Source organism: Saccopteryx leptura, chromosome 7, assembly GCF_036850995.1.
Source record: "Saccopteryx leptura isolate mSacLep1 chromosome 7, mSacLep1_pri_phased_curated, whole genome shotgun sequence".
Taxonomy (NCBI): domain Eukaryota; kingdom Metazoa; phylum Chordata; class Mammalia; order Chiroptera; family Emballonuridae; genus Saccopteryx; species Saccopteryx leptura.
The window spans coordinates 107325835-107349643 of NC_089509.1; the positions used below are offsets into that span (position 1 = coordinate 107325835).

General features: G+C 44.4%; 1 protein-coding gene and 1 non-coding gene across 7 annotated transcripts in view; one reads left to right on the forward strand and one right to left on the reverse strand.

Annotated features, from left to right (window-relative positions):
* Positions 1-23275, forward strand: part of ACSL3 (acyl-CoA synthetase long chain family member 3) — a 67338-nt gene extending 44063 nt beyond the window's left edge. For all 6 annotated transcript variants that reach the window (XM_066344954.1, XM_066344951.1, XM_066344949.1 and 3 more), the window contains 13 exons: positions 2730-2907; positions 4285-4394; positions 5237-5375; positions 7111-7261; positions 8945-9068; positions 9317-9388; positions 10639-10778; positions 13221-13393; positions 14954-15028; positions 16467-16658; positions 17496-17610; positions 19028-19185; positions 22564-23275. In XM_066344954.1, coding sequence (XP_066201051.1) covers positions 2730-2907; positions 4285-4394; positions 5237-5375; positions 7111-7261; positions 8945-9068; positions 9317-9388; positions 10639-10778; positions 13221-13393; positions 14954-15028; positions 16467-16658; positions 17496-17610; positions 19028-19185; positions 22564-22721 — 1785 coding nt within the window. In that variant the 3' untranslated portion in view covers positions 22722-23275. The remainder of the gene's footprint in view (positions 1-2729; positions 2908-4284; positions 4395-5236; positions 5376-7110; positions 7262-8944; positions 9069-9316; positions 9389-10638; positions 10779-13220; positions 13394-14953; positions 15029-16466; positions 16659-17495; positions 17611-19027; positions 19186-22563) is intronic.
* LOC136379247 (small nucleolar RNA SNORA68) lies at positions 6097-6224 on the reverse strand. Its single transcript, XR_010746730.1, has one exon. It is a non-coding gene; the product is annotated as a small nucleolar RNA SNORA68 (small nucleolar RNA).
* Positions 23276-23809: the final 534 nt, after the last annotated feature.

The window sequence follows — 23809 nt, forward strand, 5'->3', positions numbered from 1 at the left end:
AGAAAGTGTGGCTGCCAGAGGCGAGAGGGCAGAAGACCCGCCAGGCCCTGTGCGCACTGAAGTTGTGTTTGACCACACCGCTCACCCACACACTTGGCAAACGATTGCTGAATGCCTGCCCGCTCTGTGCCAGGCCCTGCTGTAGGCACCGGGGTCTCACAGGCTGCTCTGCTTCGGGGTCTTAACCTGTATGGGAGGAGGCGAGGCAGGAAATAGTAAGTTCACAGATTCAGTAACTACCGTGAGGAAGGGAAGGTGCTGGAGACCGACACGGCCCCTCTGCCTAGGTGGTGGTTACATGGAGGCTGTAGACCAGGAGGTCCGGGTGACAGCCGGGTGTGCAGTGGCTCCAGCTGCAGCGGGCCATTGGCTGGGGCACGTGGGAGCAGAGAAGAAGCCTTCCAGACTCCGGGAGTGTGCGCCCCCTGCAGTTAGTCCTCTGCCCTAGCTACCGCTGTCGCCTCCTCCAAGTTCCTGCCCTGGCCCAGCCAGCCTGAAGGGCAGAAAAAACAACGTTTTATTTACAGGAAAGGAGTCAGGGAGGAGGGCTCGAGACGAGCCCAGGGCGACCTGCAGCCCGGCCGGGGCCCTGAGGGCCTGTGGGCCAGGGTGAGGTGTGGGGTCCCCTCCTGCTGGGCAGGGAGAGCACCGCAGAGTATTGTGCAGGGCAGTAAGCTCATTTCTGTTCAAAACAAATCAAAACAAAACAAAACAAAAAGACTCTTGACTTTAGTGAGAATGGGTCGTAGGGGAATAGGAATGAAACGTTGGCCAGCGGTGTTCATTAGTTCAGGGGCGAGATGGGCTAGGGGCGCCCATGACTGGAGCTGGAATTGGGAAGCTCTTCAAAGCACAGTCCTTGTGAGTTTGGCTTATTTCAGCGACACATCAGGCATTGTAACAGCGGAGGGACTCTGGGTGCCGATGTGTATAAGTTATTGAACTTGGTGGCAGGGAGATATGGGAGTTTTTGTTAATTTCTCATTTCTCAGTGAAGTATGAAACATCACCTGGACGTGGAGAAGGGAGACAGAGGGTAGAAGATTTTAAGGTGAGAGAAGGTTTCAAAGACCATTTCAGAGGGTGAGAAAATGAATATGCCGGGAAGTGTAATCGGCTTGCTGGGTGCTGAGAGCACCGATCCTGGATTTAATAAGGTTGGGTGTTCCTGAGCGGGGTTCAGAAGTATAGGTAGGGGACAATAGATGAGTTTAATTTTAATTAGGGTCAGAAACTTTTCCAGAGAAAGTCAGATAAAATTATGGGGTCCTTTAAATGTGACATTTATGGGAAAGATCACTACTAGAAGATTTTTTTTTGATGATTCATTGTTTTAAAGGATTGATTTTGGTTATACTTGAATAAATTCCTGATTTGATTTCTTTGCCACAAGGTGGCACAATCATACAACTGCACATATTTGGATTGTATATCTAATACCTTTTTGGAATTGGATTACAATTATTAAGAATTTTACACTCCATTAAGCACGAGGTACCTCCTAGATTCTAGAGTCTACACGACTAGCTTAGTGTAAAATGCTTCATAAAGGAATCCAGTTCCTGCGCGTTTGGCCAAGTTCTCATCTGTCTTCTCACCCCACAGAGCTCCTTTTGAAGTCATTGGAGCTCCTCATGCTGAGCGTTTTGTCGGGGTGCAGAGCAAGGTGAGAGCTGGGGACTACTCAGGTCAAATATTTTAAATATGATTGCGTCATCCATCAACATAGGTATTTCTTAAATTCATTATGGAGTAGGACACTAGAGGGCAGCAGTCATCCTTTTTTTCCATTTTTATCTTTAGCCTCTCATTTCTGGAAATCGCTTAATTGTTCTACGCATTTTTGAAAATGAATATGGCTAGATGGTTTTAAGGTGTGACTAATATCGATGAGAAAGCCCTGTGTGGGAACTCTTCGTATTTTTGCCGTGAGAGGAGCTTTTCATTCAGTTTGTGTGCAGTTGGGGATTTATAGTCTGATCTAAGCCGGAGAGAATTCCTAAAGACAACAATAACTTATCCAGGTTTAAAAGGAGATTGTTACTAACGCAGACTTGGTGTCACCTGGGCTTCTGGGAAGCACACATAAGTGGCGTCTGGTGGTGCCAGTGAGTGTCTAAGGGCTTCAGCAGGGGGCTATACCTGGTCCCCACCTGGTCACAGAAAGAGACTTATTTAAATCACTTCTGCAGCGTTAGACACAGCAGTTTACATTGAACTGTCGTAAATGTTTCTGTTAGCCTGGGTCTGGCCGTTTTTCTGCGAAGTGTATTTTACCATTTGATACTGAAATCCAGGAATTCATAAGTAAAGGGAAAGTAAAATTTTGGTATTAGTAGTACTTGATAAATTTTCAACTAACATCCAAATCCTTTAAGTAAATAAAATCTATGAATGAATTATTAGTATATGGCCTCAGAAAGGTGACCTTTAAGAAAGATCCTGTCAAACCCTGAATATTATTTTGGGGGAAAAAATCTCTTAAAAAATAACAGTGGAAAATTTAGCATAAAATTTGAATTGTCATAGAAGATAAACCCATATAGCTAATTTTCAAAATAGATTTTTCACTTGAAACCCACATTCTGGCTTTTTGTTAAAAAATAGTATAATTATGTGTAAACATAACTTTCTGATTTGTCAACTTTGGAACATATCCTGGCTTTCTAGAAATTACTATTTTGGTTATATTGGAAGCTATTTGTATGTTTTTTTGTTTGTTTTATCAGGTTATTCTTGGACACTATAATTGGCTCTCCTATGAAGATGTCTTCGTTAGAGCTTTTCATTTTGGAAATGGCTTACAGGTGTTGGGTCAGAGACCAAAGACCAACATTGCCATCTTCTGTGAAACCAGGGCCGAGTGGATGGTCGCTGCCCAGGCGTGCTTTATGTATAACTTCCAGCGTACGTAGGCTTCTTATCTTCTGGAAGAGCGGGCCGAGTTCCTGTGGGAGAGTCTCACTTATTTTTACTGGTTGATTTTTTTTGAGAGTTACACTTTTATCATAAACATTTCATTCGTATGAGATTAAAATTCGGACGTTATTTTTCACCCTGCGTTCATTCAGTCAGTGGAGAACTTGTTATGATTTAGAATGATTGATCTGTTTCGGAAAAGGAACCAGTTGTGAGACAGACGGTGCAGTCAGTGTAGTAAGAGGACTTGAACCCATTAATAGGGAGGGGTTTTCTGGATCTAGGGAGCTGGGCCTCCACAGTGCTCTCATCTTGGGATTTCCCATTTGAAGATGGTGTCACTTTGTTAGGCTATTTTCATCAGGAGTGACCGTTGATCTCTAAATTGCTTGCAGTGCTTGAACCCAGGTGCTAGGCTAGCCGATAGAGAATTCTTGTAAGGACTGGGTGGTTTTCATGGGGCCTCCGCCTGGGAGGTAGTCCTGGAAGCTTGTTGAGAGGCCTTGGTGCCCCAATGTGATGTTAAGTACGGACATTGTCTTATCCTTTAGAGGAAACACGAGAGATTTCCTGATGTAAAGGCCTCCACTGGTTTTTTCTTTAAATTGGCTTATCTTTTTATTTTCACAGGTTTAGGTTTATAAAATGTTTCTTTTGAGAAGCATTAAAATAATAATATAACTTATTATTTTTAGTGAGAGAGATGGACAGACAGGAAGGGACAGAGATGAGAAGCATCAACTCATAGTTGTGGCACTTTAATTGTTCATTGATTATTTCTCATATGTGCCTTGACCTGAGGGGTTCCAGCTGAGCCAGTGATTCCTTGCTCAAGCTGGCGACCTTGGGGTTCAAGTCAGCAACCTTTGGGTTCGAGCCAGCGACCATGGGGTCATGTCTGTGATCCACACTCAAGCCAGATGAGCCTGTGCTCAAGCTGGCGATCTTGGAGTTTCGAACCTGGGTCCTCAGTGTCCCAGGTCAATACTCCATCCATTGCATCACTGCCTGGTCAAGCAAAATAATTATTTCTTAAACTCACTTTAAGTCGAAATCTTTTGGGTTAGGTAGAGCAAATAAAAAAATCCACCTTATTTAATTTGAACATTTCTAAGAATGTTTTTTGTTAGATTTTTCTGCTTTAGAATAAATAGTACTAACACTTGTTAATGTTACTTTTATAATTTGTATAGTACCTTAAATTTGACTTCCAATGTATTATCTTATTGGTATTATTTTCTTTTTCGTATTTTAGTGCCAAGTGGTTAACAGCTAAGACCTGACATTTTAGAAGTCGGATATAATTATTTCCAGTATGACAGTTCCATAGTAGCAATATTTGACTTGTCCTTCTTTTCCCTATAGTTGTTACGTTGTATGCGACTCTAGGAGGTCCTGCCATTGTTCATGGATTAAATGAAACAGAGGTGACCAATATCATTACTAGTAAGGAACTCCTGCAGACCAAGTTGAAGGTGAGGACTGGAGTGTTTTTAATAACTGTCTGATACTTGAGAATTTTCAGTGTCGTGAGCTCTGTTGTTGCTATTTAGGTCTCCTATGATCTTTAAAATCCTTAATATCCTTACAGACTTACAGGAATGTTACAATTTTATTCCTTTAGAAAAGGGAAAGTAGATTACATGTCTACATATAACTTGTGCAGAGAGTTAACAAATTACTTGTTACTGTGCCCACATCTAAGGTGAAGGGGTCACAACTTTTCTTTATTCTGCTCATCAGTTTTCTTGTCTGTTTGTATTAGATTTGTAATTTTGAAAGATTATTTTTAAACTAGAAATTTATTTTATTCCTGAAGTGTTGATCCATTATGAGTTTTCAGAATTTTTAAAGGGAAAAAAGAGACTTTATGAAACTACTGGAAAAATGGGTTTCTTTAGTTTCTAGGCAACTCCCCAATAATTTCTGATTTTTAAAAAATATGTACAAATTTATGAGTGAGCTCCATCCCCTTCCCCTGTGCCTTCACGAGCCTCTCACTAGAGGGAGCTCGGTTGCCCTGCAGTTCAGACAGCCTGTTTCCATTCCTGTGTGGGAAGAAGTAATTGTTGATTAGGGTTTTACTGAAGAGCAGGGGTCACACAGTAAATCTAATGCTGTAAATTGGGCATTCCAATCTCAGGCCAGTATTTATCTGAAAGATCGGTATTCGTGCTAGTGCACCCCCGCCCCCATTTTTGAAGCAAGAAATGAGTAATTCACGGAATATAGTGAACTGCTCTTCTTGTATCCTGGACCGTTCGCTAAGCTGATTCGTGGAGAATACTGAAGACGGTGAATGCTTGTGTCTTTCCAGGACATAGTTTCTTTGGTCCCACGCCTGCGGCACATCATCACTGTGGACGGCAAGCCCCCAGCCTGGTCCGAGTTCCCCAAGGGCGTCATCGTGCACACCATGGCCGCCGTGCAGGCGCTGGGGGCCAAGGCGAGCGCAGGTAGGGCCGCCCCAGTCCTGCAGCGGTTCTGCAGCGGCCCTCTTCTCCGCAGTCACTTCTAGCTCCTCACTTTGGGAAGTGAGGTCACCCGGGGCATACTTTCATCTGCCCTTTTAGTAGGAAGGCTTTAAGGAAAGATACAAACATGAATTTACGAATGTTCTGGAGGTAGCATTTGTTTGAAATTGGTTTAAAATACTTTTTCCTGTATACAGTTTTTCCATTTCCTCTTTCTGATAGTTCTGGGTGGATCAAAGTTAGTTATATAAACAATGGCATTACCGTGTCCTCTGTGAATTACCGGTGAGTGTTAAGTGAGAGCGGAGCCTGGACCTCGCCTTCTACTCCCTGTCCCAGCTGTCCCTCTTCTAGGGGACGTCTTTTCCTTCCCCAGCCAGCACACCTAGGCACGGTGGCTTCTGAAAGTTTGCACTCTAGGATAAGGATCAGAAGAGGTTAGCGAGGACTGTGGTGTTTCAGATTATCACAGAAAGCTAATTGGAGGTGAGGCTGTATTTCCTGTACAGTTGGAAACTTGACGATCAATTCAATATAAACATTGGCTTGGCTCTGGAATGGTGACATTAATTTTGGGCAGATTGAATTTTAGATGCTGATGGGACATTCAGATGTCATCTAGTGGGCAGTGGCCTATATAAAAGTCTATACTCTGGAGTTAAAGTTATAAGCCAGAAGCAGTTTGTTTTTCTTCTTCTGCCAGGGGTGTAGAATCCCCCAATTCACTTTGAGGGGCATGGCCACAGCCCCCAAAGGTGGTGAGATCTGAGTGTGGTCAGACCTCTGTTGAAACTGCTGCTACGACAAGCAGCTTCAGGGCTTGGTCGCTGGGTGTTCATTACAGCTGTGGATCAGGGGAGGTCCCCCACAGAGAAGGGCGCATTCAGATGCCCCCAGGATTTGTCAGCGGGGAAGGAAGAACACCTGTCTCAGTGCAGCAGCTGTCTGGAGGAGCCAGGGGACACTGGTGAGCAGAGGACTGTCTCTCTTAGCAGCCGTCACCTCAGAGAGAGCAGTTTCCAGGAAGTGGTGGGAGGAAGGAGCGAATGGCAGATTAGGAGGCAAGGGCTTCAGTGAGAACACCCTGGGGCTGGGAGACTGTTCCAGGTAGAAAATACAGCAGTGCAAAGGCCCTCGGGCACGAATGCCCTGGAGTAAGGAGTGGTGGGAAGTGTGGCGGGGACCAGGCCAGCAGGAGGAGAGTGGCAGGAAGTGAGGAGGGGCAGCAGCCAGGCCCGCATCTCTGAGCCCCCAAGGCCCACGAAGGCCCTCAGATTTCACTCTGGGTGGAAAGCAATGTTGTTCTGAACAGGGAACTGTATCATCCTGGTCAAGGATCACTGTGGCTGCTGTGTGGCCACCTAACTGAAGAAAGGGAAGAAAGGACGAAGGGACACAAAAGGCTATTCCAGCCGTTCAAGTAAACCAGTGGTAGTCAACCTGGTCCCTACTGCCCACTAGATGACTTTCTCATCCAAACAGCTTTGCCATCATCTTCTCACCTTGTCTTGCTTTGTCCTTCTCTATATTACAGGTTTACGTGCTTGCCTATCCCAACAGACTTTTCTGTCTCCTAAGTGCAGGGACTTGATCTGTTTTGTTGACCACTGCATGAGTACCATGAGTAATTGTTGAGCTGAGCTAATAAATGATTATGAAAAGAATTGGTGCTTGGCTGACTTTCTCAGAAGCGTGTGTGGTTTTTCCTCCCACACAGAAAACAAGCCTCAGAGCACACCAGCGCCCTCAGATATTGCTGTGATCATGTACACGAGTGGGTCCACCGGACTCCCCAAGGGGGTCATGATCTCCCACAGCAACATCATCGCTGGCATCACGGGGATGGCGGAGCGGATTCCACGGCTGGGGTATGTTGCTGTGGATGAGTCCGGGGCGGCTGGATTCTGTGCCCACGCAGTAACTGTGGTTACAGTATTTGATATGCTGGGGTCGCCCTTCAGGGTCTCTCTACAGTAGGCATTTCCTCCAGAAAAAGGACATTAAAATTTACAAAATAGTCATAGTGGTGAAGTTTTAAAATACAGTTTATAGATACTGTTAACAGTTTAATTTTTACTTTAAAAGTGCAAATGTTATCCCACTTAAATCCTTTAATTTAAATTATTTTAATCAGTTGGTGTTGCTTCTGTAGTCATTCTATTATACCTAAATATGTTAGAATTCGGGTGAACAAATAACTTCCTATATCTAATAAGTATTTATTGAGGTGTTCCATATTTAGTCTCTGATTTTTCTTTTTAAGCCAGATTCCAGTACTAGCCAGGGGTGGGAGGGGCTACAGGAGGGGGGAGATGGGGTGTGTGTGTGTGTGTGTGTGTGTGTGTGTGTGTGTGTGGGCAGCGGGGCTCTGCGGGCCTGTGGGGGGTCATTCCCAGGAGCAGAGGGCGGAGGGGGTACAGCAGTGAGGAGATGGGGGCAGCGGGGCTCTGTGGGTCTGTGGGGGGTCATTCCCAGGAGTGGAGGGCGGAGGGGGTACAGCAGTGAGGAGATGGGGGCAGCGGGGCTCTGCGGGCCTGTGGGGGGTCATTCCCAGGAGCAGAGGGCGGAGGGGGTACAGCAGTGAGGAGATGGGGGCAGCGGGGCTCTGTGGGTCTGTGGGGGGTCATTCCCAGGAGTGGAGGGCGGAGGGGGTACAGCAGTGAGGAGATGGGGCAGCGGGGCTCTGCGGGCCTGTGGGGGGTCATTCCCAGGAGTGGAGGGCGGAGGGGGTACAGCAGTGAAGAGATGGGGGCAGTGGGGCTCTGCGGGCCTGTGGGGGGTCATTCCCAGGAGTGGAGGGCGGAGGGGGTACAGCAGTGAGGAGATGGGGGCAGCGGGGCCCTGCGGGCCTGTGGGGGGTCATTCCCAGGAGCGGAGTCCGCTGGCCGAGGGCTGGTTGGGGCAGGCGGTGGGTGTTTGAAACCCTTTACACAGAAGTTACACACACTGGTTATGGTGGAATTGGATTTGGTAATGGGGAGAGAACTTTCTGTTGCATAACTTTCAGAGCAAGTTTTCTTGGTGTGCCTCAGTTGCCCTTCATAGTTTGGGGGTGGGGGCAGTTCTGTACACACGCACCCGTATACATTTTCTTACATAAGATGTAATTTATTATTTAGAACTTCATCCAGCTCTCAGAACAGGGTAACTCCGGCAGGCGGCTGTGCAGTGTCTGGCTCTGCTTGGCCGCCCACTCGCCCGTCGAGCACTTGCTGCTTGGCTGTCCCCTGCCGGTCCGCCTGCAGAGCCCTTCATGTTCACTGGCCTTTCCTGCGGCCACGGCTCTTAGGGTTGGGCAGAGAGAGCCCTCAGGGGGACTGGGCAGAGCCGCTGGGCTCAGGCTGTCTGTGTCCTCAGCTTGAGGGTGAGCTAGGTTTTGCCCTGATACCCCCAGTGTGTCTGTCTGTCTGTCTGTGGCGCTCTCCTCTCACATACGTCACTCTGGGAGCCACGCTGATGCCCTGCGGGCCCTCCCCCGCCCCTCCCAGGCTCGTTCCCGCGCAGGCGCTGTCAGGGAGGCACCTGACGGCTCTTCTGCCCCCTTCTTTCAGAGAGGAAGATGTTTACATCGGCTACCTGCCTCTGGCCCATGTGCTCGAGTTAAGTGCCGAGCTAGTCTGTCTGTCTCACGGATGCCGCATCGGCTACTCCTCACCACAGACTTTAGCAGACCAGGTAAATTAAGTGTCTGTCACTTGAGATACTATTGATAAGAAATCACGATCATCTTGAACTCATTTTCCCTGTCAGTTTGACAGTATGTTGTGGAGATGACAATTATTTTAAAGCAAGCACTTCCCTTTTAATTGCTTTTTAGAATATAAATAAAAATGATGAATTCATAATATGCTCTTTGGGCTAAGAATTCCATTGAATTTTTAAAAATAAGAATCGCTTTATACCAGATTCCTTTTTCTCTCTAGTCTTCCAAAATAAAGAAAGGAAGCAAAGGGGACACATCCATGTTGAAGCCGACACTGATGGCAGCGGTTCCGGTAAGAACTGACCACTAATTACTGTGAGTTCTGGTGTCACCTGCTCCCGGGCACACATGCTAGTGGAAAAGACGCTTTGCCCAGCTGGTTTCGGGAGGATTTATTCCTTTTGGAGTTTCTGTGTTGCTCTGAGCTCTGTAAATTTATTCAGTCTTGTGTCAGCTTTATTTTTTTCTTGTTTTCAGCTTCTGTACGTATTATCGTATCAGTCTTCTTTTTCTAAATAACTTCTTCAAGTTATTTTCATGAGGTTTGTTTGCTGTTAGTAGGAACCTGAAGCTCAGTAGGAGTTAGGAGAGAAGATTTAAGGTCACTTCCTTCTAAGCAAGTAGTGTAATTACCTCCTGATTCTCAGGGGAAGTCTGGCCCGGACGCCACAAACAGCGACTGAGAAGTCTGCCCCTTGGAATGACCTGTGCATCCTAATGTAACACCAGGCACTGGAGGGCCCGAGAGTGACAGAGGAAATGAGCCGCGACGATTTCCCTCCTTAGTGTTAGTCGTGTGTGGCTTTGTGATTTTGTTTGGAAGTGTTGGAAATTATGATCAAGTATTTGAGCTCTCACATCTGAGCATAATTACATAGTTATTCCAAAAGCAAATATAAACGACCATCAGTTTTGGAATTCCTGCAGGTATATAGTTTTCTTTTGTAGCATCTTTAAATTTTCAGTTCATATAAAAATTAAATAGTATTTAAAATTGTAGAGAAAGATCTATTTGAGGTTGTTAAAGTATACTTCATGGTAGTAATAGGGCTAGCAAGCCAAATTCATTGTAAACACAGAAAATTTTCTTGGGGCAGCATTAAAAGAGAAAAACAACTAGAACTGCCCTGCGGCCTCTTATGAGTGAAGAATGTGGTACTCTGCAACCAGCAGCCATTTTGAATAGTTGTTTAGTTATTTAGTGAGTTTAGTTTTTAGTTGAAAATAAATAAGATAAAGAAGAAAAGCAATATAAAAAAATCAATAATGCTGTATTACTACCCCAACACTTGTATTTCTCTTTTCTCTTTACTACTCATGAGCATCTATCTAGATATGTTTTTGCTATTAAAGGTTATTTTTACAGAAATCACATTTTTAAACTAACTTGTGGCTGTATTTAAAAAAAGTGTTCCTGACAGAATAGATCTTTTAAAATGTCTTAAATGTTGATAGAAATAATAGTCTGAACTGAAGATTTTAATACATATAAGGCAGCTGATTGCATTATTAACTGTATTAACTTAATTATTATACATCTAGGAAATCATGGATCGAATCTACAAAAATGTTATGAATAAAGTGAATGAAATGAGTAGTTTTCAACGCAATCTGTTTATTCTGGCTTATAATTATAAAATGGAACAGATTTCAAAAGGGCGAAGTACTCCACTATGTGACAGGTAAGTAAAGGCGCTCCCTCTTGAAAATTTAGTCATTTTGTTCACATTAAATTAGCCCTGTTAATTGAGGTAGTTGTAAGAAATACATTTATTTTAAAAAAGTCACAGGGACTCTTGCCTGACCAGTGGTGGCGCAGTGGATAGAGCTTGACCTGCGATGTTGAAGTCCCAGGTTTGAAACTTTGAGGTCACTGGCTTGAACATGGGCTCACCAGCTTGAGCGTGGGGTCACTGGTTTGAGTGTGGGATCATGGACATGACCCCACGGTCACTGGCTTGAGCCCAGAGGTCATTGGCTTGAAGCCCGAGATCGCTGGCTTGAACCCAAGGTCGCTGTCTTGAGCGAGGGCTCACTGGTTCAGCTTGAGCCTCCCCTCCCCCTTCAGGGCACGTACAAGAAGCAATCAATGAACAACTAAGGTGCCGCAACTATGAGTTGATGCTTCTCACCTTTCTTCCTTCTTCTCTCTCTCTTAAAAACTAGTCACAGTGACTCTTTACAAAATCCATCTTATTGGAAAAAAATCCATTTTATTTGAAAATATTTTCACTTAACAGTTTTACTCAATATAATAGTGTGCTTATATTTTATATAGATACTTAGGTGATTTTAATTATTTTGGGAAGTAGTTTTTCTTAAATTTATTTCAACATGAATATAAACTGTCAACCAAATATGATTAAATGTTTTATATTTTAAAGTATTAAATGAAAAGTTTTACAGATCTATTTTTTGTTTTAGTAGTGCCAATAAAGTAGATAAAATTATAAAATAGTCTAGAATTCAGAAAATGAAGGTATGATTGTTACTTTTTATTTTTTCTTTTTTTTTTTTGTATTTTTCTGAAGCTGGAAACGGGGAGAGACAGACAGACAGACTCCCGCATGCGCCGGACCGGGATCCACCTGGCACGCCCACCAGGGGCGACGCTCTGCCGCGACCAGAGCCACTCTAGCGCCTGGGGCAGAGGCCAAGGAGCCATCCCCAGCGCCCGGGCCATCTTTGCTCCAATGGAGCCTTGCCTGCGGGAGGGGAAGAGAGAGACAGAGAGGAAGGAGGGGGGGGGTGGGGAAGCAAATGGGCGCTTCTCCTATGTGCCCTGGCCGGGAATCGAACCCGGGTCCCCTGCATGCCAGGCCGATGCTCTACTGCTGAGCCAACCGGCCAGGGCCATGATTACTTTTTAAATTTTATTTATAGATTGATTTTTAGAAAGAGAAAGTGAAATGCTGATTTGTTATTTTACCCATTTATACACTCATTGGTTGAATCTTGTATGTGCCCTGACCAGGGATCAAGCCCACGACCATGGCGTATCGGGACGGTGCTCCAACTGAGGCACCCGGCCAGGGCCTGATTATTTCTTTATGGGAATATTAATATAGTTTTCAAATACTTCACTTCATTTCAAACCTTGTGTTTTCCTGCCTTATTTTTAGTTATCACTTTAGTGAGAGATATAACCTACTATAGAAAGCCTGTTAATCTTTTTTTTTGAATGATTGCCACTTGGTCTTTGCCTTTTCTAAAGTCACTTAAAAAAAATCTTCCTTTTTTTGATCAAGGTAGTAAGGAATCTTTTTAATTTGTGTATTTTTTCAGAAACATTTCAATTAGATACTTGAATTTTTTTAAATTTACAGGTATTAAATAATATGTGAGAACTTGAATTAGTGAAATTTTTAAAAAGTTAGTTTACTATATATAAATATGTATACACTTCTAATGAAGTAAGCTAAAGCAAAAAGTTTATTTTCTTTTAATATGAAGTTTTATAAAGATAGGAGTATCCAGTATGAATATATGTATTATATAATGATATAAAACAAATTGCTCTGGCCATTAGCAAGGGTTTTTCACTATTATATAAAGTTAAACTAGACAGTTTTGAATTCAAATATTACTTAATTTTTTATTTTTTTTTTTTTAGTGACAGACAGACAGAAGGGAAGAGAGATGTGGAGTATCAGTTCTTTGTCACGCACCTTAGTTCTTGCTTAGTGTCACGCACCTTAGTACATGCCGTGACCTGGGAGGCTCCAGCCGAGCCAGTGACACCTTGCTCAAGCCGGCGACCTTTGGGCTCAAGCCAGCGACCTTGGGCTCATGCCTGTGATCCCATGATTAAGCTGGCAACCCTGCACTCAAGCTGGTGACCTCGGGGTTTCAAACCTGGGTCCTTGGCATCCCAGGCCTATGTTGTTTCCACGGCACCACCGCCTGGTCAGGCCTTAAAATTTTTTTAAGAGAAGATCATCTATTTTTTTACTTGATTGAACTTTTAAAAATTAGGATTTAAGTAGTGGGTCAAGAGAATATCTTGAATTGGGTGTGTATCCTTGGCTAAGTCACTCCCTGTCAAATTAGAGAGATTAATCTAAATGATTTGGGAAATCCCATTCAGTTTTGAAGTCCTTTGATTCTCTGATTAATATTTTTAGGTTTATTTTCCGGAAAGTTCGGAGCTTGCTGGGGGGGAACATTCGGCTCCTGTTGTGTGGAGGCGCCCCGCTCTCCGCAGCCACACAGCGGTTCATGAACATCTGTTTCTGCTGTTCCGTTGGTCAGGGCTACGGGCTCACCGAGTCTGCTGGGGCTGGAACGATTACAGAAGGTGAGTGTCACCCAGAGGGGCGTGTCCCGCAGAGGCTGGGGCCACGCCTCACGTTCCTTGGTGTGGGTTTCCTACAAGTACACAGAGAAGAGGGGTTACGGTATTGGTCTAACACAATAATGGTCATCCCATGTTCTGTGATTATTGATATAAGGTTTTAGAGTATGTTAGGTGTATCTGATAGTAATTAATCTAGAGGAGTTTTTCATATTAAAGTAGGTAATATTAAAAACTAGCATTCTGGAAAAGAAGTTTAAGGAAAAAGCATTGGCTATATTGTACACATTTGTTTTCTTACATCAGTTACTAAGTTTTGTTTATGTAGAAAATTAACATGTTTAGTTAGATATCTAGCGTATTAAGGCTTAAATTCAGAAATGTTTCTTGTGGGTGTCTGTAAATGTAGAGAGAAAGGTTTAGAGAATATAATTTTCAGAGCTTGTCATGATGACGTACGTGGCTGAGGGGGTGATCCCCTACCGGGGTGGCTCCCAGATGAACCCACAGTGCCTCATGTGTCCCTTCGGGGAGAAAGTTCCTTTGCTTCATAGTAGATACTGATAGATACTAAACCTCTTCACTGCTGACTTTCTTCTTTGCCTGGTATACTTCTGCGTACTGTTCTGAGGTTTATCTTGCATTACTCCTGGGTTTTCCATTACGTTCTCTGTATATTACATATTTTTGGAAGCTACTTCTAAGTTTTGTTTTGCAGGAAATAAACAAGCAATCTTAAGTACATGCATATATAGTCTCTTTTTTCCTGAGGATCTTAAATTTTTCTCTTTTTAAGATTCACACTGAATATGTGACTAATCAGTTACAGTTCATTGTAAATAAAATTAAAATATTAAATACTGGCAGTTTCTTTCTATTTGAATATCTTGAAGAAGAGATACAAGGCAGTAGTAATTTATAATGGTGGGTTCTTTTCTCAGATTCTTGAGGGTCCGCAGTCTTCATGTCCAGCTTGGACTTTGAACTCTCAGTGTGTGAACTGAGGGTGTGAGGGCACCCCTGAGGTGAGGGAGGCTTCTGTGGGCACACGTTGACATGGCGAGCCCGGGAGGAGCCTGCCACACGGACTGGCACCGCACAGCTGTTGGGTCTGTCATGACAGTGGAGGAGGTGTAAACCGCTCTGCTCCATCGTTTCCTAAGATGGGTACACATGCGAGAGCGGCCAGCAACAGGAGCGGCCTGCTCTGAGGAAATGCGACCAGTAGGGTATCTGGGTGGGCGGGGCCAGCTGCCCCATCTGATGAGGGTGACAGTCATTGCTGTGTTGTGCTGGGAAGGGCCCCTGGTTCCCAAGAGGCCACCCTTCTGTGTAAAATGTCTTGACTTTTTAACTGTCAGCGATCAAGTTAGATTCAAAACAAAACAAAAGGAAAACTCCGAGTGAGTCACACAGCCTGCGGTGCACCAGTTTGTGACTTCTGCTTTAAGGATTCCCAGGGGAGAGCTAAACTTTGGATCAATCATCATTTTTGGTAATTTAAAAAGATGAAGCAATTTGTTAACTGTTGTAATCAGAGACTGTTTTTCCTTTGCATCCTAGTGTGGGACTACAATACTGGCCGAGTGGGAGCGCCGTTAGTTTGCTGTGAGATCAAATTAAAGAGCTGGGAGGAAGGTAATCGTGCGTTCTAACTGTGGAGCGTTAACTGCGCAGCTGTGTGCTTCATTTTCGGCCTTAGAACATCAGCGTACTCACAGTGCCCACTTTTATGCTTACAGTACATACATTTCACCTAGAGCTGTATGAATGCATGTACTTTGCTTGTTTCAAAATGATTTTGAAGAATTATAATTGTTTTTATTTTGCTTATTTTATTACATAAATAAAAGTAAGAATTATGGCAAAAATGAGAAATGTGCTAAATAAAATATCTTTGTTAGGAATGAACATAACTTTTTTTTGTAGGAGCAAATTCATAAAATTTATTGTATGAACTTGAAGATTTTTACATTTTTTTCCTTTGGTCTTTTACGTGAGGGCTTCAAGAATTATCAGAAAGAAATGTTTGCTATAATTCCATAAAAGTCTGTTTTTATGTGCCACGTAACTACTAATTACTTTAAGAAAATCTGGTTTGATCGTGTTAGCACACACACACATCTGAGATCTGTGTGGGGCTCTTCCGGTTACATAGAGCGAGGATAAGGAGTCCCAGGCCCACAAGTGGTTTCTCAGCTCTTCGTTAGCATGATTAGTGAACATGTTTCATACATTTAAACTTGGCCCATTCTTAAATTAATCTGTAAGCAATGAATCTTCTAAATGTATAGTAGTTTGACTTTAAACAGAGATTTATTTTTTTTATTAAATGCATGATCTAATACTTTATTATTAGTTTACTAGTATGATACTTAGAATATCTACAGAATTCTTATAGAAGTACAACTGTGTAGTACTTGTAGTTATTTTATACAATAGATGTTGGATTTTTTTTTTTTTTTTTTTTTGGTATTTTTCTGAAGCTGGAAACGGGGAGAGACAGTCAGACAGACTCCCGCATGCGCCCGACCGGGATCCACCCGGCACGCCCACGAGGGGCGACGCTCTGCCCACCAGGGGGCGATGCTCTGCCCCTCCGGGGCGTCGCTCTGCCGCGACCAGAGCCACTCTAGCGCCTGGGGCAGAGGCCAAGGAGCCATTCCCAGCACCCGGGCCATCTTTGCTCCAGTGGAGCCTTGGCTACGGAAGGGGAAGAGAGAGACAGAGAGGAAGGAGAGGGGGAGGGGTGGAGAAGCAAATAGGCCCTTCTCCTGTGTGCCCTGGCTGGGAATCGAACCCGGGTCCCCCGCACGCCAGGCCAACGCTCTACCACTGAGCCAACCGGCCAGGGCCTAGATGTTGGATTTTTTAGTGTAATATTTCCTGAAAATATTAGTTTAAAAAAGAAAATGCTTATGGTTAAGCAACTAAAATTTTGTTAATTCATAGTATCTGCCTTATTTTCTTTTTGAAACAAATTGGATTGAAAGCAGATGTTCCTGTTTTAAAACTAACAGTTGCAAATTTTAGGAATAAAAATATCGAATTAACTCTAAATTATTCTGTTTATTAGGTGGATACTTTAATACCGATAAGCCACATCCCAGGGGTGAAATCCTTATTGGTGGCCAGAACGTGACAATGGGATACTACAAAAACGAAGCAAAAACAAAGGCTGATTTCTTTGAAGATGAAAATGGGCAGAGGTGGCTGTGCACGGGAGACATTGGGGAGTTCGACCCCGACGGCTGTTTAAAGATTATTGGTGAGCCATCTAATGCTTTCTTTTTGAATGTGGGTGTTGCTGAAACAGTTTTACACAGGATGCTGTGTATTTAGAGAAGCTGTTTAATAATGTAAAACTGTATCTTCATGTAATGTTGGTCTGGTCTGTTGTGTCGTCCCTGGAATACAGAAGTTTCCAGTAGGGACTGTGCAGAATTGTGAAGTCTCAAAATCCGTTCTAACCCATAACGAGTCCGATTCTTAATAGGGAACATTCATTTTTGGAATTCTTTGATACCTAGAGGATATTGGACAGGGCTCTGTCCTGTCGGAACCATGTCCTTGCCTTGCCTGACAGCTTGCTGGGGTGACAGGCACCGTCTGGGCTCCTCCTCAGGGTTCTCATCCCCAGTTCCTGGCATTTCCAGCCTAGTCATGACGAGAAGCTGGGCTCGCGTAGTGCTTAGAGAAGGGCCAGTACATATGTGTACGAAGGTGTTACTCGTGTTAGCCTCTAACGCAGGGGTCGGGAACCTTTCTGGCTGAGAGAGCCATGAACGCCACATATTTTAAAATGTAATTCCATGAGAGCCATACAACGACCCATGTAAGTTACACATTATCCAATAAAAATTTGGTGTTGTCCCGGAGGACAGCTGGGATTGGCTCCAGCCACCTGCAACCATGAACATGAGCGGTAGGAAATGAATGGATTGTAATACATGAGAATGTTTTATATTTTTTACGTCATTATTTTTTTTTTATTAAAGATTTGTCTGCGAGCCAGATGCAGCCATCAAAAGAGCCACATCTGGCTTGCGAGCCATAGGTTCCCGACCCCTGCTCTAACGTGTCTTCTGGCCTCTGTCTTGAACAGATCGTAAAAAGGACCTTGTGAAACTCCAGGCAGGAGAGTATGTCTCCCTCGGGAAAGTGGAGGCAGCTTTGAAGAATCTCTCACTAATAGATAACATCTGTGCATATGCAAACAGGTAAGAAAGTAGAATTCATGCAACTTCGACTTGGAATTTGGTGTGCTATTGGCATTTCCTTCCTATATGGGCCTTTTCAAAATGATACCAAGTTATACCAAGAACTCTTCCTTACCTGTGTCCCTGGGCACGGCCCCTTCTCATGACAGCCATTAACCACTTCTTTCCTTGTCACGTTTCTCTCCTTCTCTTCCTCTGTGTGTGGTTTTCCGCTCTGCACCTCACCACATGTCCTACGTGCTGGGAGGGGGAAAGGAAAGTCCTCTGTCCTGTGGCTTTGGTACCCCTCTGCACAGGGGCTTCCCAGACCAGTCCAGAGGGAGGGGGAGCAGGAAGACTGAGGGCCCTGGCCGATTGGCTCAGTGCTAGAGCGTCGGCCCGGAGTGTGGAAGTCCTGGGTTCGATTCTTGCCCCCCTTTTGCTTCTCTCTTTCTTTCCCCCCCCCCCCCCCCCCCCCCGCCTTCTGCAGCCAGGGCTCCATTGGACTGACTTGGCCTGGGCGCTGAGAATGGCTCCATGGCCTCTGCCTCAGGTGCTAAAAGAATGGCTCTAGTTGCAGTGGAGCAACGGCCAGATGTACAGAGCATCGCCCCCTAGTGGATTTGCTGGGTGGATCCGGGTCGGGCGCATGCAGGAGTCTGTCTCTGCCTCCCCTTCTCTCACTTAAAAAAAAAAAAAGGTTGTGGGGTGTGAGGAATCCCTGCTCTAAACATGCAGCGGCTGACAGGAGAAGCATTATGAAGAGATAAGCTCTGGTGTCAGAAGAACCAGTTTAGAAACAGACTGCGGTACAACCCCAGTTAAAGATACATTACATTTTGTATGACTGATTCGGCGCTGCAGTGAAGTGTTTTTGTTAGCGATGCCACGGGTCTGGTGTCACTTGTGTGGCACTGACCAGAACGGCCCGCCTCTTCCTGCCGCCCCCACTGTGTCTGGTTCCCGCCTCCTGTGGGCAGCTGAGCCCCCTTTCCACACAGAAACTCCTGATAGCAAAAGGAAAACATCTGTGTGATCACATTACTTAGATTTGCTCCCAGATTTCTTTAGATTCAATTTCTTTTTTATATTAGCTTTTATTTTGTTTAACCTGTTGATGTGAATTGTTGATTTTTTAAAGATGAGTTTTCTAACATTTAGAATTTTTTAAAAAATGTACACATGACACTATTCCTGTGCTTGTGTGAAGTTGATCACAAAATGTCAGATTAGTTGAGTAGCATGAGTGCTCCCAGAGCCGAGGGCGGCTGTGATCAGGCAGGGAAGGTGGCCGTGGCGCGAACTCGGTGGCCAGGCCGGCGTGCCTCATGCACTTCTGTCGAGCAGGAGAGGTTGGCCTCTAGAATGTCCGTGTGGTCATAGCTGCAGTTAGGGGCGGGCGTTCAGTTCTGTCACTGTTGTCCCTGGTCTGTTCCAGTTTCCATTCTTACGTCATTGGATTCGTGGTGCCAAATCAAAAGGAACTAACAGAACTAGCTCGAAAGAAAGGCCTTAAAGGGACGTGGGAGGAGCTGTGCAACAGTAGTGAGATGGAGAACGAGGTGCTCAAAGTGCTGTCTGAAGCCGCCATCTCAGGTGAGTGGTGCTCACACGGATCCTGGGAAGGAAGAACGGAAATGTGTGTATTTATCCTGTTACGTCACGAGGCGTAGGTCCCATCGTTTCCCACCCAGAAAGCAGTTGTATTTTCCTACCACGAGTAGGAGAACGTGCTTACCTGTCGCCACGCAGACCCTGCTGTGGGCCACCCAGGCCGTCGCTCCGGGACTGGCGCACGTGTCTCGTCTCCGCACCTCTCGCGCTCTGGCGTGGCCCTTTCTCCACTTTTCCCGTCTGTGGCCAGGCCCGCAGCCCTCAGGGAGTCGCCCAGCATGGTTTCTATGGGCTCTCTGCTGTCAGTGTTCTGGGGGTCGGTGTGCTCGCCTGTCCTGTGCCCCCTTTGTGTGTGTGTTTGGGGAGGGGCAGCAAGACTCGTTTACTATTGCTGGTTTACTAGAACAGCTGTCCCTTCTCGTCACCAACATTAAGTTTAATACCGGTGTTCACTTTTACTCTTTGGATATATTATTCAAATTTATGAAAAATGTAGATTGCATTTAACCTGATAAAATCATTATTCTGACCATTCACTTCAACAGTAATTATATTTTGTTTTATGTTGGCTTGGCAGATAGTTTCCAACATTTTAGGTAATTTAAAATTTTGGACTCATACTAAATCGAGTTAACAGATATGCATTGGAAATTTACATAATTCCTAAGTAAGATAGAATACTGAAACAATACTTAAGCATAATTTTAGATTTCTATACTTTTTGCTTATTTAAATTTTTTATTTGTATTTTACCAGCTTTATTGAAATGAATTTATATACCATACAGCTCACTCAATGTGTACTACCTGCAGTAAACAGTTTTTAGTCCATTCACAGAACTGTACAGCCATCGCCACAGTCAGTCTAGAACATTGCCATCACCCAGAAGAGAGACCCTGTGTCCTTAGCCGTCACCTCCATCATGCCGCAGACGCCTAGCCCTTGGCACCCACAGATCTCCTTTGCTTCTCCAGATCTGCCTGGTGTATAGTTTTGTGTGAGCGGGAGTTGGCGTGATGAGCACTGGGCTGCGGGCAGGGCTGGCATCTGGAACCCCGGGCCCGGGCGGAAGCGCCTGTCCACAGCCCAGTTCTTTCTTTGGGGCGGGGGTGCCTCAGCTCTGCTCTGACGGCCTTTTAACTGACTGGGTCAGATCCACTAAGGTGATCTGGGATAATTTTCCTCACATAAAATAAACTGCTTATAGACTTCATCACCTCTACAAAATGCCTTCAGAGCAGCACCTAGATTAGTGTTGACGAGTAACTGGGAACTTGAGCCTAACCCAGTTAAACATAAAACGGACCACCTCAGCCCACCCCTTGTCACGTGGCACCCGTAGCATCTCCTTAAACCACAGTTAAGCCCCAAGGGAAGACAGTCATCCAGTCAGACGCCTGCTCACAGGGCCAGCCGTCCCGCCTGCACCAGGAAGGGCCTTTCCCCAGAGCCTGCCCACCCTGCCCGGCTTGCTCTCCTCCCTGTGTCTCCTGTGGGCTGAGCGCCGAGGTAAACTTAGCTTACTGATACATATTATAAGAGAAAAGGGGGAAGGGAACAAAAGTGTTTGCTTAGCATGTATACAGACGTATGGACAATAGAGTCAGGAAGAAACCCCAGAGTCAGGAGAGCCCTCGGGGCTGGGTTTGTCTTTCTAGAACGCAGCGTAGATACTGTTACTGAGTTGGGCCGAGAGGGTGCTGAGCTGGCAACTTGGGCTCCCGGCGGCTCCAGGCGTCCCCACGTCTCAGTGGGGGCTCCTCGTCCCTGCTGTCCACGTGCTTTTCCTCTTGGACACCACTTCTGGGGTCCTTCTCATCTCTGAAGAATAAAGCCTTGTTTGTTATTTCTGGGTTTACTTTTCAAGTTAGAATTGACATATATTAGTATGTCTCGTTGCTGAGACACTTGTATCTTTCATTTAGTACTCCATGTACGTGTGGATTGCTGTGGCGGGGTGTCTGCCTGGTTCCCTTGTTCGATTGGATGCCACATGAGGGCAGAAACGACTCACTGCTTTTCATTTTTTAAAGAATGTTTAGTCAAGTACTTTTCTCAATATTTTTATTAAATATGTGTTGCATGAATGCTGGTAAAATCAGTCTTACTAAGGAAGTGTGTTGCTTGAAAACTGTCTCTTCCTGTCTTCCCTTCCTCCCCTCTGCTGTGGCGAATCGCTGGTATCAGTGTGTTAGGAGCACCGTAGCGAGCCAACATTCTGTCCTTCAGAGCTTACCAGAGAACAGCCTGGCTCTGTAACAAGATTCTCTGTAAAGATTTTATTTGCTGATTTTCCAGAGAGAGACGCTGAGGAGAGGCAGAAGGATCAGCTCAGAGCCGCTTCACCTCAGCTCTTCATTGCTTGCTTGTCACTTGTTTTATGTGTCGAAATGCGACCTCAGCATTGCAGGCCAACGCTTTGTCCTCTGTGCCACCACAGGCCAGGCAACAAGGCTCTCTCTAAACTTTATTACTTTTTAGTTTCTGACATGATTGTGCTCCTTATAATAAATTCAGAGAAAACAGGTGTAGAGAGTGACATTCCTTTCTTAATCCTGGATCCCAGTCCTGACGGTGTATCCACCTTATAGTCTGCTGTGGGTCTTTCTCGTCCTGTACATCTAGACCAGGATAGTCAACTTTTTTATACCTACCGCCCACTTTTGTATCTCTGTTAGTAGTAAAATTTTCTAACCGCCCACCGGTTCCACAGTAATGGTGATTTATAAAGTAGGGAAGTAACTTTACTTTATAAAATTTTTAAAGCAGAGTTACAGCAAGTTAAAACATATAATAGTAATTACTTACCAAGTACTTTATATCAGATTTTTGCTAAGTTTGGTAGAATGAATCTTTATAAAACAACTTACTATAGTTAAATGTATCTTTTTATGTATACTTTGGTTGCTCCACTACCGCCCGCCATGAAAGCTGGAATGCCCACTAGTGGGCGGTAGGGACCAGGTTGACTACCACTGATCTAGATGCTTACAACTGTATCTAACATTAAAAACAAACTTGCCTTTTAAAAAACTTAACTATGTTACAAAAACTTGACGCACCGGCACCATATAGGTCTCACTCCTTTTTGATGACTGAATTACACTTTTTTATGCATATAACTTCTCTAACTCATTCTATGGATGACATGCATTTAAAGGTTTTTTTTGCTATCTGGTTCTCATATCTTTTTTTTTTTTTTTTACTTACACTAACATTTCAAAGTGGTAGATTGCTAGAGGTGAGCCACATGGCCGATTGGTTGTGCATTTTGGTGGGTGCTCAAGGACTTTTGGCTAAGAGTTTCAGTTGTACATTTTTCATGACTTTACATTTATATTTTTCTCCTCACCATCTCAGCGAGTTTGGAAAAATTTGAAATTCCCGTGAAAATTCGTTTGAGCCCTGAACCGTGGACCCCAGAGACTGGTCTGGTGACAGATGCCTTCAAGCTGAAACGCAAAGAGCTTAAAACACATTACCAGGCGGACATTGAGCGGATGTATGGAAGAAAATAACCATTCTCCGGGCGCTGTGGGTGTGCTGCAGGGAGCCGAGATCAAATAGGAAAATACTTGAAATGCATGTCTCACCGGCGGCGAGGCAGACTCCATTCCTCACATTCAGCCTAACTGTTGTTTCTCGTGACGTCACCGTGTTGAACTGGCAGGATGAGTCAAGCGCTAAGGCAGCGGACTGCCCGGCTCCTCCTCCCTCCCTCCTGCAGTTTGCTCCTCCTCCTGGGACTGCACTTGTCAGCATGAGGACTCATTGGGAACCGGGATTCTAAAACCTCAAGTTTTTAAACATGATTTCTATGTTCTGTATAATGTTCAGTTTGTAACTTTTTAAAGTTTGGATGTATAGAGGGATAAATAGGAAATATAAAAATTGGTTATTTGGGGGCTTTTTTACTTCCAGTATTTAAAAAGTATAAGGTTATGGATTGAAATTATGTAAATTTCAGATGCTTATGAATCAAATCATTGTTGAACAAAAGCTTTGTTGCTGTGTAATTATTGTCTTGTATGCATTGGAGAGAAATAAATATACCCATACTATGTTTTAAGAATGCGAGACTTTGTGCATATATGCGTGACAGTGTCTTCTTTATATATGATTTCTCAGTAGATAAGGTGCTGGTGCCACACGGAACGCAGTCGGGGGGGGGGTGGCGATGTGACAGTAGGCTAGAAGCACAGGCGTGGCACCTGTGGGGGTCAGCCTGGAGCCTGCCGCTCATGTCTGTTCTCGGTAGCTGTCGGCACCAGGGCAGTGTTACTTCAAACCTTTAGAATTTGAAGTAATTCTAAAAAGCAAGACAGGGTAGAACTTAAAAATCAAAGGCCAGAAAGTTATTCTTTATTTCACTGATCATCTGTACATTGAGTTATTTATGACATTAATAATGGAAATTTATTCTGTCCCACTCTCCTACTTTTTATTACATGTTTAATCTATTTCACTTCCAAATTAGGTTTGTTTGATGGTTTGCACTGGGCTGTGTGTGTCTGTGTCTATTAGTAGCTTATTAAACAGGCACCTTACCCTTTCTGTCACAAGCTTTCTACCCCAGAAAATGAAGTGACTTAGAAAGCTTCAGTTA